Raw genomic sequence first — 17405 nt, 5'->3', positions numbered from 1 at the left:
CCCATCGTCATCCCTAATCTCAGTGGAACCAGTTGAACCATCCGGTCGGATTCTCTTCTTAAAACCATGATGTATCTTAGAAGGAGAGGGTTATATTTGGAAAAGCAAAAGTTGCGGCCTTCCAGCTAGGCATGTTGATCTAGTACAACCCGCGTACAGCCGTGTCCCCACCGCCCATAGTTCCATCTCCTCACCAAACAACTTTGCAGCAAAAATAAAACTTAAAAACAAAAATACAACAATACCTACAACTTCTCAATCTTTTCTTCGAAGCCGCGTTTTCATTGGACCCATCTATATATACACTAAACCCACCAAATCACTCACCATCATCATTCAAACACTCTCACTATCCAAATATCTCTAACCCAACAGAAACAAAAATACAACAGATTTTTCATATTTTCACTACTGAAGAATATAATGGCAAGAAAAAACCAGAGTGGTGTAGGACGCAGAGCATGGAACCTGCTTCGTTTAACATTGTTATGGGCAAGAAAAGGTGGCATTTTCAAGAGACGTTTGATGGCTGAATTGCCTAAGTTTCTCAAAAGCTTAGGCCACACTACTTCTATGACTACACCTCGCAGCCTTTATCATCGGCAGCTCTCCTTCGACAAGACTCCGATAATTCACCGGCCTTCCTCCGGCTCCATGAGATTCAAAATTCCGTGCATTACACGTCAAGTTGACTTTGATTATGATTTTGATGAAGTCAGTCGTGAAGATGATGATGGGTTTATGCATTTTGATAATGAGGAGATGGGAGAAGGTGGTGATGGGTGCGATGATCAGGAGAGAATTTCTGAGGATGAGAAAGGAATTGATTTGAGAGCTGATGAGTTTATTGCTAATTTCTATCGGCAAATGAAGCTTCAAAGACAAATTTCTTATTTGCAATATTACAATGACACGCCTAAGAGAAGCATTAGTTGATCATTTAAATTTATCATGTCTTTTGAGAATTTGCGTTCTTCTTTTCTCTGAGTTTCTTTCTTGTTACGGGAATTTTGTAAAATATGCATTTGCGGCATTTTGTAAATTAATACCAGCATGAGTTTAATAAAATCTTATATTTTTTGTTATATGATTAATCCTATGACTATGCATTTATTTTGTTAAAGGCATTTAAATTTAAGGAAGAGATTAAACAAGATTACCAAATGTCTAAATATCATTCACTTAATTCCTTTCTAAATCCATTTAAAAAATGTTCAATGAAAGAAAATCGGTACACAGAAATTGGACAAAAACATAGAATGGTACATATTTTAATAAAAATTTATAAAAATGAACAAAATAAAAATCGAAGTGGGAAAAAATACATTAATAAATTTGATATTATTATTTAAAAAATTCAATTTTGTAAAGTGAACAACATATGGAAATTTAAGTGAATCGCGATCTACTGTGCAACACAAATGCAATCATTTTGCCAATTATGTGATGTCAAAAAAAATTACTTCCTCCGTTCTTTTTTAGTTGTCCATTTAGCCAATTTTATTTGTCTACAAATAGTTGTCCATTTAGAAATTCCATATGATATTAGCTACTTATCTTCCAAGTTTACCCATCTCTAATAAATGACTCTATATTTTAATTTAAAAGGCATTTATTAACTAATAGGGTTATATTAGTATTTTTTCTTATAAATTGAGACAAAAGAAGCACTATCTTGGTATGTGCAATATTGACTAAATGAACAACTAAAAAAGAACGGAAGAAGTATTAGATAGACTTAGTCTATCAAATCATCCATAAACTAAACCAATCCTATTATAAGAAGTTATTAAAATGATGACATTATTATAATATTATTTATTAAAAAATATAAAAAAAATAACAAACGAAATTAAATATGCTATCATTTTAATGACATGTTATAATATGATTGGCTTATTGGATAATGTAGTAGACTATATCTATATAATAATTTCTTGTCAAAAACTATAGAATTAATTGCCCAAGCAGTATCTGAACTTTTGTAACTTTTGAATTAGTATTTCAATTTTTTAAGTGTATTAAATGAATAAAATAATTTTTACTAATATGGCGTATATATTTAAATAAAATGAGAGTTATGTCTTCTAGCAAATCGGTGACTGGAAAATGGTTAAAAACACTTATCTGATACTCCCTCCGTCCCAATAGAATTGTCAACTTTACCTTTTATCACACAGTTTAAGAAAAATAATTATTGTTTATGGATTTTATAAAATTTTCTTTACTTTTCTTGTCATATCCCTATTTAATATAGAATCCATTTGCAATTTATTTTCAATTTACTCATTAGTAGATTTTAAATAGAAATAATATAGGAAAATTGAGTGTAAAAGTTAATAGTTACTTGTTGAAAGTAGACAAAAGTTTTGGGACAAAAAAATTTCTCAAAGTGGACAGCTATTGGGACGGAGGGAGTACATTTAAAAAAAAGCACTAGTATAAAAAAAATCCAAACACCGAAATAGAAGATCTGAAAGAGTTTAGACATCATTGATGTAATTTTCCCAAAAATATATCATGTAATCCACTAATCCAGCATTAGTCGATATATATAAGGCTTAAGCAAAGCTACTATCTAACCTCACAGAGACAAATTTCATTGGTATGTTTAATAAAAAAACATATGCATATTTACATATAACAAGAGTACATATGGATAACCTACATTTTTCAGAAACATTAAAAAATGGCTGGTATAGCTGGATCATTTCAGGAATTGCTCCAGCCAAGAACTTAGTACTAATAAGTAATAATTCACAGTTGCAATACAAATGAATCTAGAATGCGAGTAACAGACCTCTTCAATCTATTAACTTCCGCACCAATTTCATCAAACTTCCTCAATTTGACGAGTTCTTCAAAATTTTGTTCTCACAAGTGACAACTACCTCCTAAACCTGATTTGAAGTTTTAAGAAACTAAACTCCATTCTGATTACTGTTAAAATATCCTTCCAACTTCCCTGATGCTGCCAATATGAAACCTACATCACAAATGACAAGATTACAATGCAACAATACCCTATATCAATGGTTTAGTTCAGAACTAATAGAAGTCAAACATTTGTTTATATCGCTGTTCTACACAAGCCTCTTAATCAAACCCTTTTTTCCGAGACATAATCGGTCCATTCATATTCTGCCTTCCAGATATCGATTATCAACATGGTGAAATTAGTTTCAATTAGTGATAATAAGTACCTAAAAAGAGAGGTGAGGGCCTCCTTGGACGTGATTTAAATTCTGGATGAAATTGCACACCTACGTAAAATGGATGGTCCGGAAGCTCTAATATCTGCAGAAGAGACGAAAAGATAACTAGGATTAGTGTTAGTAGAATCTCCAAGCATAAGAGTGACTAGTCTCCACACTAGAAACAGAGACAGCTGCACAAGCTGAAACCCAGTGAGCTTGAACAAATGTTGAAAATGTATCAGCTGCAATGGTTTTGAACAAAACAAAAAAGCTAGTGGACGGAAAAGCAAACCTCCATCCTCTTTCCTGTTTCATCCTTTCCGACAAACTTTAGTCCTCTTTCTTCTAGAACTTCTATTACCTCTGGGTTTACCTGTAGACAAGGTAAAAATATGGGCTCATGTCTATTGTAATATACCATATTAGCTGAGCTTCTCTCTTCCACCTTCCTAAAATTTTGCAACTAACCTCATATCTATGGCGATGCCGTTCCTCTACAAATTGAGGATTATTATACCTGCCAATTAATCCATTAAAACAAGTTAAAACAAAAAATAAAACATTGAAGCAGCAGCCTCAGCTATAACATTATTTAGATAAAAGCTATTGGTCGCTTAACTAGAAAAAGAAAGAAAGCTTCTTAAGTCAATTTTTACATCAAGGGCCTCATAAGATGCAGCTATCTACAGTTGCTTCTCTTTGTATATTTTGAGAGAGGGCTTCAGTCCGCAATAAGTACTAGCACCAAAGATCATTTATAAAAGAAGAATCCTCTAGGCTTAAGGATTTATGCAGATATACAAATGCTATTAAAAACTAGAATCTACAAAATCAGAAATCATCATGCATTTTTTCAGCAAAGAGTTAATCTATATATGTCCTTCTGGAACGGATGAGCAAAACAGCAATCACGTACAGTTTAGCTGTAATACAATCAGGGGTCTGGAACAGCGTCTTCCGAGATCCTAATCTCATTGTACTTCCCATATGCGTTGTTGAACCCTGCATTTAAGAAGGATAGGAAAATGATAAAACAGCAAAAAGTAAAGGTGGCATGAGTAAGAAAAGAAAAACAGCAAAATATTCAGACCTCGGGCATAAATATTACAACACGATCAGATGTTTGAGCATCAAACTCCTCGCTATTTGCTTTGTCCAAACCCAAAACCTAAAACCAATAATTAGAGTGGAGAACAAGGCTAATAAACATCTTTTAGAGATAATCACTTACTGATCTAGCAAACTCAATGACAGAAATTTGCATCCCCAGGCAGATCCCAAGATAAGGAATTTTGTTCTCTCTAGCATACTTGGCAGCTAGTAACATTCCTCTTACTCCACGATCTCCAAACCCACCAGGAACTAAGACGCATGCTGCATTCTGCAAATGAGGAATGTATAGAAAAAATTTAGACACAGGAAAGATGAGCAAGAATGTCACCCTTCTTGTTTCCTTTCTTTCCATTAAGAACACATCTACACGTTGCTAGTTGCTACTGATGATCACAGACAATGAAGCCACAAACTTCAAGCAAAAGATAAATTAGCAAGTGGATAACAAAGAGAGGAAAGGAAGAGTTGCTACATTCAGCTAGTGAAATAAAACTAAAAGGACAAATCTTTAGAATAAGAAAATTCTAAGCATTACAGTTTCAAGCTTTGTTTTTCTTTTCTTTTTTCATCTTATTAAACCACTAGCCTAGGCTACCAGAGAGAATTAGGACGACCTTCCTAATACCAACCCCAAAACTCTCCTTATTCATAAGGGATCCCCGGCAAGCCATTATCAAACATCTGAGATCAGGAGAACAGCCTAAACAGCAAATTAAAAATATCAAACTAATGGTCCTTAAGGAAAATGGCAATTATGTAAATGTTGCAATATAAATGGTAGAGAGCAGCAAAAGAATGGGAATGACTTCATATTATTGAATAATGTAATAAAGAAGAAGCAAAAAACAGGATGGCAGCACCAAAGATTATTGAATAAGCCAAAGTAAATACTGTTTTTGCACAAGAATAATAGGGAAAAGCCAAAGTCTTTAGATAAAAACATCTGATTGTTGGGAGCTACAAGTAAAAAAATGAGAAACCAAGAAAAAAAAAGAGAAGTATATTATTAATGGCTTACCCTCAAAGTCTCCCATGCAGCAGCATGAGCTTCTGGTGTCTGTGTGAAATATAAAAGTGTTAATGGAGGCAGCCTTTTCAAGAAAAAGACGCAACAGTTGTCCAAATGCAACTAATAAGGGTTCAGTAGTGATCTTACACTATCGTCTTCAAGATCTGAAGCTGCAATCCAATCAATCGATGGCTTCAATGAGCATGCAATACAAGCATGTAGAAGGGCCTGCAAGCACAACAAGAGGCTGACTCAATGTGCTGATCTTTTAAGGAACTAAATCAGTTTGTTCATGCATGTTCCAGCTCAGCAAGCCAGAATGATCGATGGGCATATACTTTCACCTTAATCAAATCTATATTCTTCTATACATTTTCTGAATAATATGTGACTGAAATGTGCATAGCATGTTGCTTATTCCCTTCAAAATGATCTAAGACTATGGTTTAGAAACTCTAGCGACCAAAGGCATAATTTTACACAAATAAAAATATCATTTATAGAGATATTTAGGTAAGGCCATTCTTCTCGATTATCAGCTCACATCTGTAAGGGTACTTTGATTAAAATTGCACATTACAGTGTACTTTTTATTTCTCAAACTAAAACATGAAGACAAGTAGCAAAATACCTTCACAACAGACAGATATGAATCTGTCAAGCCAACATACTTTCCCACCATCGCAATTCTCACCTGCACACATTTAGTCTCACCCTGTCTCAGGAACAAGGAAATATCAAACAAGAGACTTACATTCCAATTGAATATGATGCTTACAGAATTAGTGATATTATCATAAGTCTCGGCCATCTTGGTCCAATCTTGTAAATCAGGGGGCATCGCAATACTGAAATAAAGTACCGTACTAGTTAATCAGATAAGCATTCCAAAAAGTATCTCGTCTATAGTTCATGGTGCATTTTTTTACCAGTCCGGAAAATTTAATAGTTAGTTGATCACAATAAATCAATCCTTGGCAGAATGTACCAGTTAATACAAAAAGAAAAAGACACATGCAACCAATTAAAGCAGTTAAACTCGGCTACAAAAGAACTTCACAGCTACCTTCATTCCATTAGACAAATATCTGAATGGGGCTGAATCATGTTGTAAGATCAATAGTTTAAGACTTGGATATTAAATAAAAGAACAGAAAATAAAAAAACTAACTTGTGTAAGTTAAGCTGCTTTAAAATTGCATGATGAGCATTTTGGTTCTGTAACAGAAAAGTATATCAAAGAATATTAAAGCATATTCATTCAAAAAAAGATGAAAATTACTATAAAGCTTTGAAGGAAGCAAAGATATACAACCTACCCTAAGTAATAGAGGAACGTGCCAGATGTTTGGAACATCATGTATGTTAAGAATATTAGCAGCCTGCAGAGATTATAAAGAGAAAGATAACATATCTGAAAACACAAAACACATGAAAATATCACCAAGAAGACTGGAGAAAAGTTTGTTTGCATTACCGGAACATGACAAAACTGAGAGAGTTTCTCCTTCGTATTTTCCAACAAAGGCTGCAACATAATTCACAATAAGTTTAAGCAATTTAACTGCCAAGTCTATCCTCTAAGTACTAATTATGTGAAAATGAAGTTTTCAACAACATGATAACACCTCTGAGACATTCATCTTTTAGCACACAGAAGAGATGCACTGAGTCCAACTCAAAAGAAGTATATGGCCATACTTCTAAAGATGGTAAAACATGTAGTTTCAGAAGAATTTCAAGACATGACAGTAACAAAGGAACTCTAATGCAAAGATGATAACAGGTCTTCAAAATGAATTGTTCAAGAAAAGTCAGTGAAGTTTTCTGCAAAGATTCTTTGGCCCAAAATTTCATTCACTAGTCCTCTGACAAGCATAATTAAACAGTAAAGCAGGAGAAATGACATACCTGAGCAGACCGGCATGCTAATAGATGAGGAGTCAAGCCCAATGCTCTTAGTTCACGAACGCTATGTTGTGTAGGCTTAGTTTTCTGCAAGCACAATATATGGAGTAATGATCATTCAGATTCAACAAAATCATATTCAATTTTAAAGAAATTTAACATCAATTTGCTGAATATTATAAGAATATGCATCAAATATTACTTGCTCTCCTACAACGCCTAGCACAGGTATCAGGCTCACATGAATAAGACAAAAGTTATCTTGTCCTGCATAAGGAAATTAATCTGAGCAATACATTCAACAACATTTATAAGAACAACAAAGAAAACCTTGAGACTCAAATATGTGTTTCCAATAGCTTTACGAGTCTCAATCTATTGGGTTCTGTGCATAAATCAAGAAATCATATATACGATAAAATGAATTATGATCCTTGTATAAACCACCATCCATGCCACTAACAATGCCCTAGAGGATACATCAAAGGGAATAGCTTTACCAACTAAAAAGGACAATTGACGTAGAGCCTCAATGAACGGCATTGATTCGATATCACCTAAATGGAAAGACAAGTCACAAGTTATCACTCAATGAAAATCAAGAGCTATATCATAGAATCTCTCAAAGCGTCAAATATCTTTGTTCCATAGTTCTCTTACCTACAGTTCCTCCCAGTTCTATTACACAGACATCCGCAGGGCCCTCCTTTCCATCCACAGGGATAGTAGCAACCGACTCAATCCAATTCTTAATAGCATCAGTGATGTGTGGAACCACCTGCAATTTAATCAACAGGTCACCTACAAATTCCCTTGACATGCAATGGAAATAAGAACGAATAATCTAGCTGGCTGTAAATCATCACCTGAACAGTTTTTCCAAGATAATCACCTCTCCTTTCCTTCTCAATCACAGACTGTATAAAAATGAAAACAAAACCAATTAATCACAAAACTAATAAACACTCAGAACCTGATTATCTACATCTAATTAGAAAACATTCAAGCACCTGAAATATTTTTCCAGTAGTAATGTTATTATCTCTTGTAAGTGTCGCGTCCAGGAAGCGCTCATAGTTGCCCAAATCTAGATCAACCTAAAAAGTAAAACAAAGATACAATAATTATAAACCTACTATAAAAGAATATAAAACAAGAAGAAATGCTGGAATATTTAAACCTCTCCGCCGTCATCAAGAACGAAAACCTCTCCATGCTCAAAGGGAGACATAGTACCGGCATCAGTATTTAAGTAAGGATCTGCATAATTTATGCAGGAAATCAAAATACATTCATAAGCCTATGAAAAATCAAATTTCATCGGTCCATTACATCAAAATTCAAACACAATTACCAGCTACAACAACTACACTAAAGACAATCAGCCATAATTAATCAATTAAAATCAACAACAACCAATACAACTGAAATGGATATCAAAATTCAAAAACTAACAGCTCCTGTACCTATTTTAATAGAGGTAACTCTAAGGCCACAAGCTTTAAGAACAACGCCTATGCTGCTGGCGGTGACTCCTTTTCCGAGCCCGCTCACGACTCCGCCGGTAACCAGCACGTACTTCATGCTTCTTCGCTCGGCTAGTGTTTGCGCTTGCGCTTGGGTATTAACGAGGCGGTTACCTTGGGTTGTTTGAGTATGTAGGCAAAGTGTTTGTATAAATGTCCGAGCGGGAAAGGTGCAGTTATGAAAATTGGTTGGAGTATTGAATTGGTTTTGAAATCTTAACAATAAACCTAAAATAGGAGGAGACTGGACTGCGCTTAGACTCAGAGTAGACCTGCTAAGAATATATTTATACATTTTATTTTTCTTTAGTTTGCCACCTGAAATTTTGGTAACGGCCTAGTTTTACACCCAATTCCTATTTCACAACTCCTCTAGTGTTTGATTTGTAGTGTGATATTGATAAACATAACTTCAATTCAAAATGTATAGGTTGCCTTTTATTATCATCTTATTAGTATCAAATATTTTATATGATGGTACATTTTATTTATTTAGGACATTTTTAATCCACTAAAGTTTGGTGTATATTCCTCTTCTATTGGAACATACTCCCTCGACTCCTAAAATTAAAAACAATTATACTTTCACAAAAATTAATTACTTATAATTAATTTACAATAACATTTCTAAATTATCTTTTTTATTTTTTAAAATAAGTCATTATAAATTAATAATTTATAAAAAACTAAAGCCATTAAATTAATAACTTACAAAATACAGATTACTATTGTCTATTAAAAATTTATGAATATAAAGGTCATACAATAATGATTAAAAAATTCGGACTGAGTATTTTGATAAATTTATATTAAACTAACACTGTTTATTTGTTATTTTTGAGGAACAAAAACATAGCTCCTTTTTTTGTGGAACGTTAGGCTTTATACATGACGTTACCGTCTTAGCACCGTTCACACAAAATCTTAGCAATTAAAAATAGGGATATTTGCAAAAAGTATTTTCACTTAGTGATTTAAGTATAATTTTAAATTTATACAGTAGAAAGTTCAATCTTTCACTTTTGGATCAGCATTCTTTCAAATTCACTTCAACGTGAAATGTTATGTTGACTAATCTCTATATGATGTTGTCTCTACTATTAGATAATAGATATTATATTATGCATTGATTTGTTTATAAAGATAGCAGTATCCAAATCCCATTTATATACAAGCAACCTGATGTTTCTCAGCCATTTCGGAATGGCTACAAATGGAAGTCGAGTTTTCAATAAAATTGAATTAGATTATGAAAAAAAAAAGCATTTGAAAACTGAAAGAAGCGGTTACTTATGCAATATTTGGTCATCTTCGATAATAAATTATCCTTCAATTTTCAGGTTTGTTTTTCTAACACTACATTGTCTATGAAGATTTGCTTCCTTATCATAATTGTATGTCAAATCATTCTAAATTGCATATCATTGAATCTTAATCCTTTATCTCTCGTTTTCTATAAGTTGTCATTTGTTAATCTTATATTGTATCACTTATTTACTCGCAAGAATCCACAATCAATTTGCATGTTTTGAATCTTGTGAAAACAATTTTAGTAAAAGTGGTAACCGCCACTGTATATGTATAACCGCTATGATTTAATCTCCAACTCTCAGTCATAGCCCTTTCTTTTCCAACTCTACTGTTGCCTTTCCCATTTCTGTTCCTTCTCTTATGTTGCTGTTTCTCTTATCGTTGTCGTTCAACAATAGACTATTTTGGGTTGTATGATTATCAAAGTCATGATTTTTGGTTATAGTGTTTAAACATAGAAACATATCAAGCGGTTTCGAAAACGGTGAGTAGTTAATTTTTTAAAAATGATCAATCGCTACACATTGACCCTAACAGTGTTTCCGCTATCTATTGATTCGATGTTGCCAAGGTTTCAATCTGTTGCAAAAAGCCCATATGGAATGTAATAGATAACATTTACATTGCTGGTAATGATACGACTATGAAAAAGACTCAAAAGGTAAGGTGACGATGAAGTGGTGATGTTAGAAATCTGAATTGCATTGGGTTTTCATTATTAACAGCATTCTCTTGTCTCTAATTCTAACATTATATTCCAGGTTTGAGTTCCAACATTTTCATGTCTTTCATTACGTTTTTTTTAACATAATTGTTGTACAATTACAATAATTAAAAATAACAATGATAATGTTATCAATTTTCAACAATAATAACTTGTTTTTTTTCTTTCTTTCTTTCAAAAAATTAATTATGGAATATTAACAATTTCTTTAACTAGGGCTACGATTGTTTTGGTTACTTCAACATCTTAAAAACATTTTTATATGATTTTTGACTGCTATTCTTGAAATAAGAAAAAAATGCAAATTTTATGAAATTAATTATTATTAATTAGAGTCAAATTTTTTTTCTATTCTTTTAGAAAACTGAGTTTGATTGTTCTACAATGCGGCATAAGGTTTATTAATCAACTTATTCTTTTGAAATTGATCTAACTATTAAGTTGCAATTAACAATTTAATTTAATTGGATATTTCATTGCCAATTCTTATCAAGTTGATTTTGATAATTTGTTGCCTCTATTCCATCCGCAATGGGTGTTTATTTCCTCTTTATGAATGTTTATCTCACATATGGATAGTATTTTATAAATTATAATTGCTAATATTTTCTTTATTTGTGTTTTTTTGGCTTTTTGGACATGTACATCTAAAATGGGATCTCCCAAGCATTCCTTCTCTCCATCGTCAATTGTTTCAATCATGCGTTTCTACAAAATCAAGGTGATATTTATATTATGTCATTATATGTCTACGGTAAGTTGGTTTTTCTATAAGTAATTTATTTATTTTTGTTGCTACCGTTCGTTTAGCAAATTATGCAAGTTTTGCTTTTTAATTTGTTAAATGAATGTGTATTTGGATGGCTCAATTAGTAGCCGCGAAGTCCACTTTACGTTCCCATGTTTGAGAATGGTTCATCATCTTCATGAGGTGGTCATTCTTCTCATATTGTTATATTTGGCCAAAAAAAAAATCTCTATATCATATTAATTAATTTAATTTATTAAATTGGATTTTTTTCATCTACATCAATTATTTTGTAATGAATTGTGTAAATTTATTGAATTTGATCTCTCAAATTGAAGTGAAATTGAGAGAATCTTAATCCTTCATTTTCTGGTATTTTACAACCTATGATTTTTGTTCGATGTCGTTTTATTAACTAAAAACCGTTAAAAACAATATCGTTTAGGTTGAATTTTTTATGCAAAATTTTTAAAATACATATAAAAAGTTACCCTTTTTTAAAAAATAAATTCTCCTTAAAAGTTTAAAATGGTTTCAGTTCAACGAAAAAATCATTTCGAAATTACTAAATAATAAATTAAATGAAGTATGGCATAAAAACACAAAAAGTTAAGAGATCTCCCAAGATAGAATAAATTTAAATTTAGTAATGCCAGCTCATCAAAAGAAAGTCTCAATTTACAACGTTACCCTCTACTTAGATCCACACTTCCACTGTTATATAGGGGAGTCCAACCAAGTTCAAAACAGCAAAAATAGCCGTTGGAAAAGAGAGAAATGATGAAAAGTGAAAGCAGGATTAATGGCGGCGGTGGTCCTGCAGTCCATTTATCATGGGCTGATGAAGTGGAGAAAGAAGAGCAACAACAAGAAGAAGCAGCTCAATCTCAACTGCACCACAACCAAAAACCAAACCCTTTCGGCTATGCTAAGCCTAGAGAAGTTGTTCTCCGGGAGAGAGGTACCGATTGGAGAAACCTTGACCTCCACCATCAACAACCATCCATTTTAAGGTATCGATTGTTCGCGCTATACCATCTGAATCTCGGGTTCATTCATATTTACATTGTATTACAATATTATTGACTCGGTGAACGGAGTTTATATAAGAATTTATGTTTAACTGTGATGCTTGTTGATTGAATAATACTAACAATAGACATACAAATTTACTAATAAATTGCTTATTTATGGGTACACAGGCATGAGTCCGTTACTGAAAATAAAATGGAATTCAAGGAAAACATGCCTGTAACGGGATTGGTGCATTCAGAAGAAGGGAAACAGAGAGATGCAAATGGGGGATTCGATCTATTGGCTGTCCCTAATTATATGCCTGTCATAGTTGTACCTCCGCTAAGATATCCACCAAGAAATATTGTTGCAAGTATGTCTCAGCCGCGACATCTTCGCGAGTTGGACAATGGCTACCAAGCTTTTCTGCAGAGGAGTAACTTGAATATGCATCACAGTTACTCGAATGGAATGCAGAAGGTTCAGCGATCTCAGAGAATTGGCCGATCCAAATGTCATGAGCAAAAATTGCATTTTGAGCAGGAAAGCCAGTTCAAGAGGGAGAATAACAAATTTCAGCATGGCCAATCAGTTGGGAAAGGAAGGGACTCCCAAAAACCAGTGGGCTATGGCCAAAGGCAACATTCGGATGCAGATCATGCAAGAGGACAAATGAAACATGATGGACAAAATGTGATGGATTCGCTGCTGGGAAAGCCTCCAATATAACTAGCAATTCGCACTCAGACCAAAGGCAATCATCGATAGAAACCCAGCTCCCTTCAGCATCGTGCAACTAGGATTTAAACACAGTACTAATCGGTACTAACACTTTAAAGTTTGAATGCAACAAAATTAAAATAAATTTTGTTGAATTTGAATTCTTAATAGGCAATTTTGTTTAGTAGAATGCTTATAAGCAGAGCACTTTCAATTATTACAGAGATCTATCAATGCAATGGAGTTATGTATTACTAAAGTCAAGATTCATTTTTAACTTTCTATAGAAGCTTTTCAAACTGAGTTTCTAATCACTTACGAGGAAGTAAATTGACAACAAAAATTGACAGGCATCGCGCCAAATTACTGCTTCAAAGCCTTTAAGGCTCGCGCCAAATTACTACTTCAAAGCCTTTAAGGCTCGCGATTTCACTCAGGACCAAACGAAATCCACTTCTTATGGAAAAATTACAAAATTGCGGCTTGTGGTACAATAAGAAGTTGGAAAGGGATACAACGATCCAAGTTACTATAACAGCAAATCTCAGGCCTATTTCTCGTTTTCAGAAACACATTTGAAGGGATCAATATTAAATATTTTATTGGTAGCTCACTCCTTCCTGGCTCACTACTTCACCAATGCGATATGCTTTATAATGTTCATCTTGTAGAATTCTGTGTGATGCTTCCTCTGTAACGATCAGAACCATGCCAATGCCCATGTTAAATGTCCGCCTCATCTCAGCATCTTCTATTTTTCCAGCCTGATCCAGGAAATATATAAACTTAAATAGTAGGTATTTCAACAAGACATGCAAATTAACACTGCTTTTCTACAATTTCAAAAAAAAAAAAAAACACTGCTTTTCTACAAACTGATTTAATACTGCTTGAATAGCACTGAATAAACAAAACTAATGCGTGTGTGGTTTATTATAGACATCCTCTTAAATTTCTGGCAACGTATGAAAAAAAACAGAACTGACTGCACATTCTTGCAAGTTCTTATAAGATAAAGTTAAAATGGTAACTAAAATATGATTCTATCAGAATTAAGGATGCATATAAATGAAAATTACCTCTTGGATCCATTTGAAGACTGTTGGGACTTTCCAGGAGTTATTATAAATAACAGCTCCAAGCCCTTTTGGAAAAACTCGAGGTATATTATCCGTAAAACCACCTCCGGTTATGTGTGCTATGCCCTTTACACCTCCCTTATTAATTAATTCAAGCACCTATTCGGAAGAAAGAAAATAAGTCATTTTGGAAGTACATCAAAATCAAATCAACTTAACAAAAGCATCATAATGTGAAAAAATATATAAAAAAAAGCTTCATGCTAACCTGCTTGACATATATCACAGTTGGGGCGATAAGAGCTTCCCCTACTGTAATGCCTTCACCTGGAAGTTGGTCTGTCAAAGAAAGACCACTTTGCGCTAGAACCCTATACATAAATGCAGATATATCCATCATCAGAATGGTAAAGGAAAGATAACAAAAAGTGCAAATAAAGATTTCAATGGAGCACAGAGTAAGAATTTTTTCATCTAACAACCTTCTGACAAGGGAGAAGCCATTAGAATGTACTCCGCTAGATGGCAAACCAATGATAACATCCCCAGCCAAAATGTTTTTCCCATCAATAACTGACTCCTTCTTAACAATGCCAACTGCAAAACCACTAAGATCATACTCACCATTGGCATAGAAATCTGGCATCTCTGCAGTCTACAAGGAATTCATAGATAATCAATGTCAAACATAAGTTTTGACTAAGATGCAAAAAGTAGACTACAAGAGGTCTCAGTGCTAAGAATTTGGAAATATTAACAAATAAGACGCTTTGATGACAGAATACATTCCTACAACAGTTTATTCTCGAAGTTAAAAAAATTAAATGTCACTGATGAAAATCCAATAATAACAAACCCAACAGTACTTTGTCAATCAAAAAAGAAGCAGCCATACTCACTATACTATCATCAAGTATATAAATTTCCAACATACCTCTCCACCTAAAAGAGTGCAGTCGGATTGCTGACAACCAACAACAATGCCTTTTATAACCTAAATAAGAAAGAATAATATTTGAATTAGCAACAGATTAATCAACACATATGACCTCATAGACTACAAAATGCAGAAATACACTAAGAATCATTACATTAATACCTTTTCAGCAAGGTCCACATCAAGACGACTTGTAGCAAAGTAATCAAGGAAAAACAATGGTTTTGCACCAGAAGTAACAATATCATTGACACTCATGGCGACCTGTGATGGACAACCTTCATTAGAAAGCAAATAATAGATAAACAAAAGTTTGACAGAAAACCGACACGTAATTGATAAACAATACCAACTTTAAAAGTGTTACCAAGTCAATCCCTATGGTGTCATGAATTCCAGTTTCAAAAGCGAGTTTAAGTTTAGTTCCGACACCATCCGTGCCAGCAACAAGATATGAATCCCCTGTTTTTAAGACGATAATCAGAATTTTATATAAACTGCTCATGAATAACAACCCACAAAATAAAGAACAAGAAATAATAAAAAAAAAAGATTACCAAGTGGGAAAAGACCACCAAATCCACCAATACCAGGAGCCATCTTAGCAATTCTCCTCACAAGCTCAGTCCCAGCATCTATATCCACACCGGCCTCCTTGTAAGTAAGCCCTCCAGACCCATCACTTTTCATGGACATAGAAACTAGGGAGCTTTTACTTGTGGCAGACACAGCTAGAGAAGGAAGCTTATAGAATAAGCGGTTAAACTGGCACCCGCGTGTATTTGAAGGTGCGGCAGCTTTGGGTTTGACTGCAAGAACACAAGATAACTCTTTGTTTGCTGCTGCAACTGTCGTAGCGTTAATCATTGCGAGGAGAATTGTGAAGTGGAATGTTGAAATACTTGGATTTGGGAATCGAAAGCCCTACGGCGGAGGTGAACGGAGAGAGCAGAGGCGGCGGCGGAGGGAGAGCGTCCTGGAAGCGGCGGAGGGAGAGCGTCCTGGAAGCGGCGGACGGAGAGAGCACTGGCAGCGGGAAAATTGTGCTGTTTGTGTTTGGAGCCTCCAAATTGAAGTAGAGTTGAGGACTGTGATTTAGGGTTGTATTTTTTTTTCCTTTTTTTTAACAAAACTATGTCTCGTTTAGTTTAGAATAGGCTTAATTTCTTAAAAAACCCCCACCTTGCATTTTTTTTTCGTTTATACCCTGACCTTGTAAAAACACCATTTGTACCCAATTTTGAGTTTTTATGTTTCATCTCTACCCAAAAGCATTAAATTGTACTCTTTTCATTTGAAAAAAAGTTTAAAACAATCCTTCATTTTTAACTTATATACGAATTAGATATTAATGTTATTAATAGTACAAAAATACCATCTTTTTCAAAAAATTAAAAACAATAATAATTTTTTTTAGTTTTTTTAAAAAATATTTCGATTTTTTTTTATTTTTTTCAACTTTTTTAAAAATATTTCCGACAAAAAAAATTAAAAATAATAATAATTTTTTTTTAGTTTTTTTAAAAAATATTTCGATTTTTTTTTTAATTTTTTCAACTTTTTTAAAAATATTTCCGACAAAAAAAATTAAAAATAATAATAATTTTTTTTAATTTTTTATTATTTTATCAAATTAAAAAAATTAATTAATTATTTGGATGTATTTGATTATTTTTTAAGTTTAAGGATTTATTTGTATATTTTAAAATAGAAAAAAGTATGTTTTAAACTCTTTTCCAAATGAAAAAAGTACAATTTAATGCTTTTGGGTAGAGATGAAACATAAAAACCCAAAATTGGGTACAAATGGTGTTTTTACAAGGTCAGGATATAAACGAAGAAAAAGTGCAAGGTGGGGTTTTTTTTAAGGAATTAAGCCTTTAGAATATACTAACTTACATATATTTTAGAGGAAAAAAGTCCAAAAATTATCAACTTTTATTTTTTTTTTCTTTTGATAACATTCTAATATGTTGTAATTTTTTCAATAGTATTCTATTTTCCATTTTCGACTTGTACTATAAAAAATATTAGAGGATTTTTTTTACTATAAAGATAAAAAAAATTCATAACAACTAAATATAAGAGTACTATCATATTTTTTTTCTATTTAAAAAAT

The 17405-nt window shown here is 33.1% G+C and overlaps 4 protein-coding genes across 5 annotated transcripts; 2 read left to right on the top strand and 2 right to left on the bottom strand.

Moving 5' to 3' along the window:
- The first annotated feature begins 224 nt into the window (after positions 1-224).
- Positions 225-1083, top strand: LOC126688025 (uncharacterized). The gene has a single exon (XM_050382587.2). It carries the CDS (start codon positions 424-426, stop codon positions 934-936), a length of 513 nt encoding a protein of 170 aa, XP_050238544.1. The 5' UTR covers positions 225-423; the 3' UTR covers positions 937-1083.
- Positions 1084-2610: 1527 nt separating this feature from the next.
- On the bottom strand, positions 2611-9150 carry LOC126688334 (uncharacterized). Of its 2 annotated transcripts, XM_050382996.2 has the most exons (22): positions 8694-9147; positions 8408-8487; positions 8238-8324; positions 8094-8144; positions 7888-8005; positions 7728-7784; positions 7430-7494; positions 7231-7314; positions 6797-6847; positions 6639-6701; positions 6491-6537; positions 6098-6167; positions 5951-6013; positions 5467-5547; positions 5329-5367; positions 4429-4578; positions 4288-4365; positions 4114-4199; positions 3666-3714; positions 3490-3570; positions 3204-3297; positions 2611-2986 (listed from the first exon to the last, which is right to left on the bottom strand). In XM_050382996.2, exons 1-22 carry the CDS (start codon positions 9046-9048, stop codon positions 2922-2924), a joined length of 1914 nt encoding a protein of 637 aa, XP_050238953.1. In that variant the 5' UTR covers positions 9049-9147; the 3' UTR covers positions 2611-2921. The 2 variants fall into 2 exon arrangements, with proteins under 2 accessions (XP_050238953.1, XP_050238952.1); XM_050382995.2 differs by having other exon boundaries at positions 5951-6167; positions 8694-9150.
- Positions 9151-12213: 3063 nt separating this feature from the next.
- LOC126688324 (uncharacterized) lies at positions 12214-13607 on the top strand. Its single transcript, XM_050382981.2, has 2 exons — positions 12214-12549; positions 12739-13607. Exons 1-2 carry the CDS (start codon positions 12314-12316, stop codon positions 13277-13279), a joined length of 777 nt encoding a protein of 258 aa, XP_050238938.1. The 5' UTR covers positions 12214-12313; the 3' UTR covers positions 13280-13607.
- A 90-nt stretch (positions 13608-13697) lies between these two features.
- LOC126688322 (phosphoribosylformylglycinamidine cyclo-ligase, chloroplastic/mitochondrial) lies at positions 13698-16382 on the bottom strand. The gene is made up of 8 exons (XM_050382980.2): positions 15844-16382; positions 15654-15748; positions 15449-15550; positions 15284-15343; positions 14832-15004; positions 14618-14720; positions 14350-14508; positions 13698-14034 (listed from the first exon to the last, which is right to left on the bottom strand). Exons 1-8 carry the CDS (start codon positions 16151-16153, stop codon positions 13870-13872), a joined length of 1167 nt encoding a protein of 388 aa, XP_050238937.1. The 5' UTR covers positions 16154-16382; the 3' UTR covers positions 13698-13869.
- Positions 16383-17405: the final 1023 nt, after the last annotated feature.

The sequence above is a fragment of the Mercurialis annua genome, linkage group LG6, assembly GCF_937616625.2.
Source record: "Mercurialis annua linkage group LG6, ddMerAnnu1.2, whole genome shotgun sequence".
NCBI lineage: Eukaryota > Viridiplantae > Streptophyta > Magnoliopsida > Malpighiales > Euphorbiaceae > Mercurialis > Mercurialis annua.
Note: the sequence above shows the minus strand (reverse complement) of the source record. Positions and strands in the feature narration are given on the sequence as shown.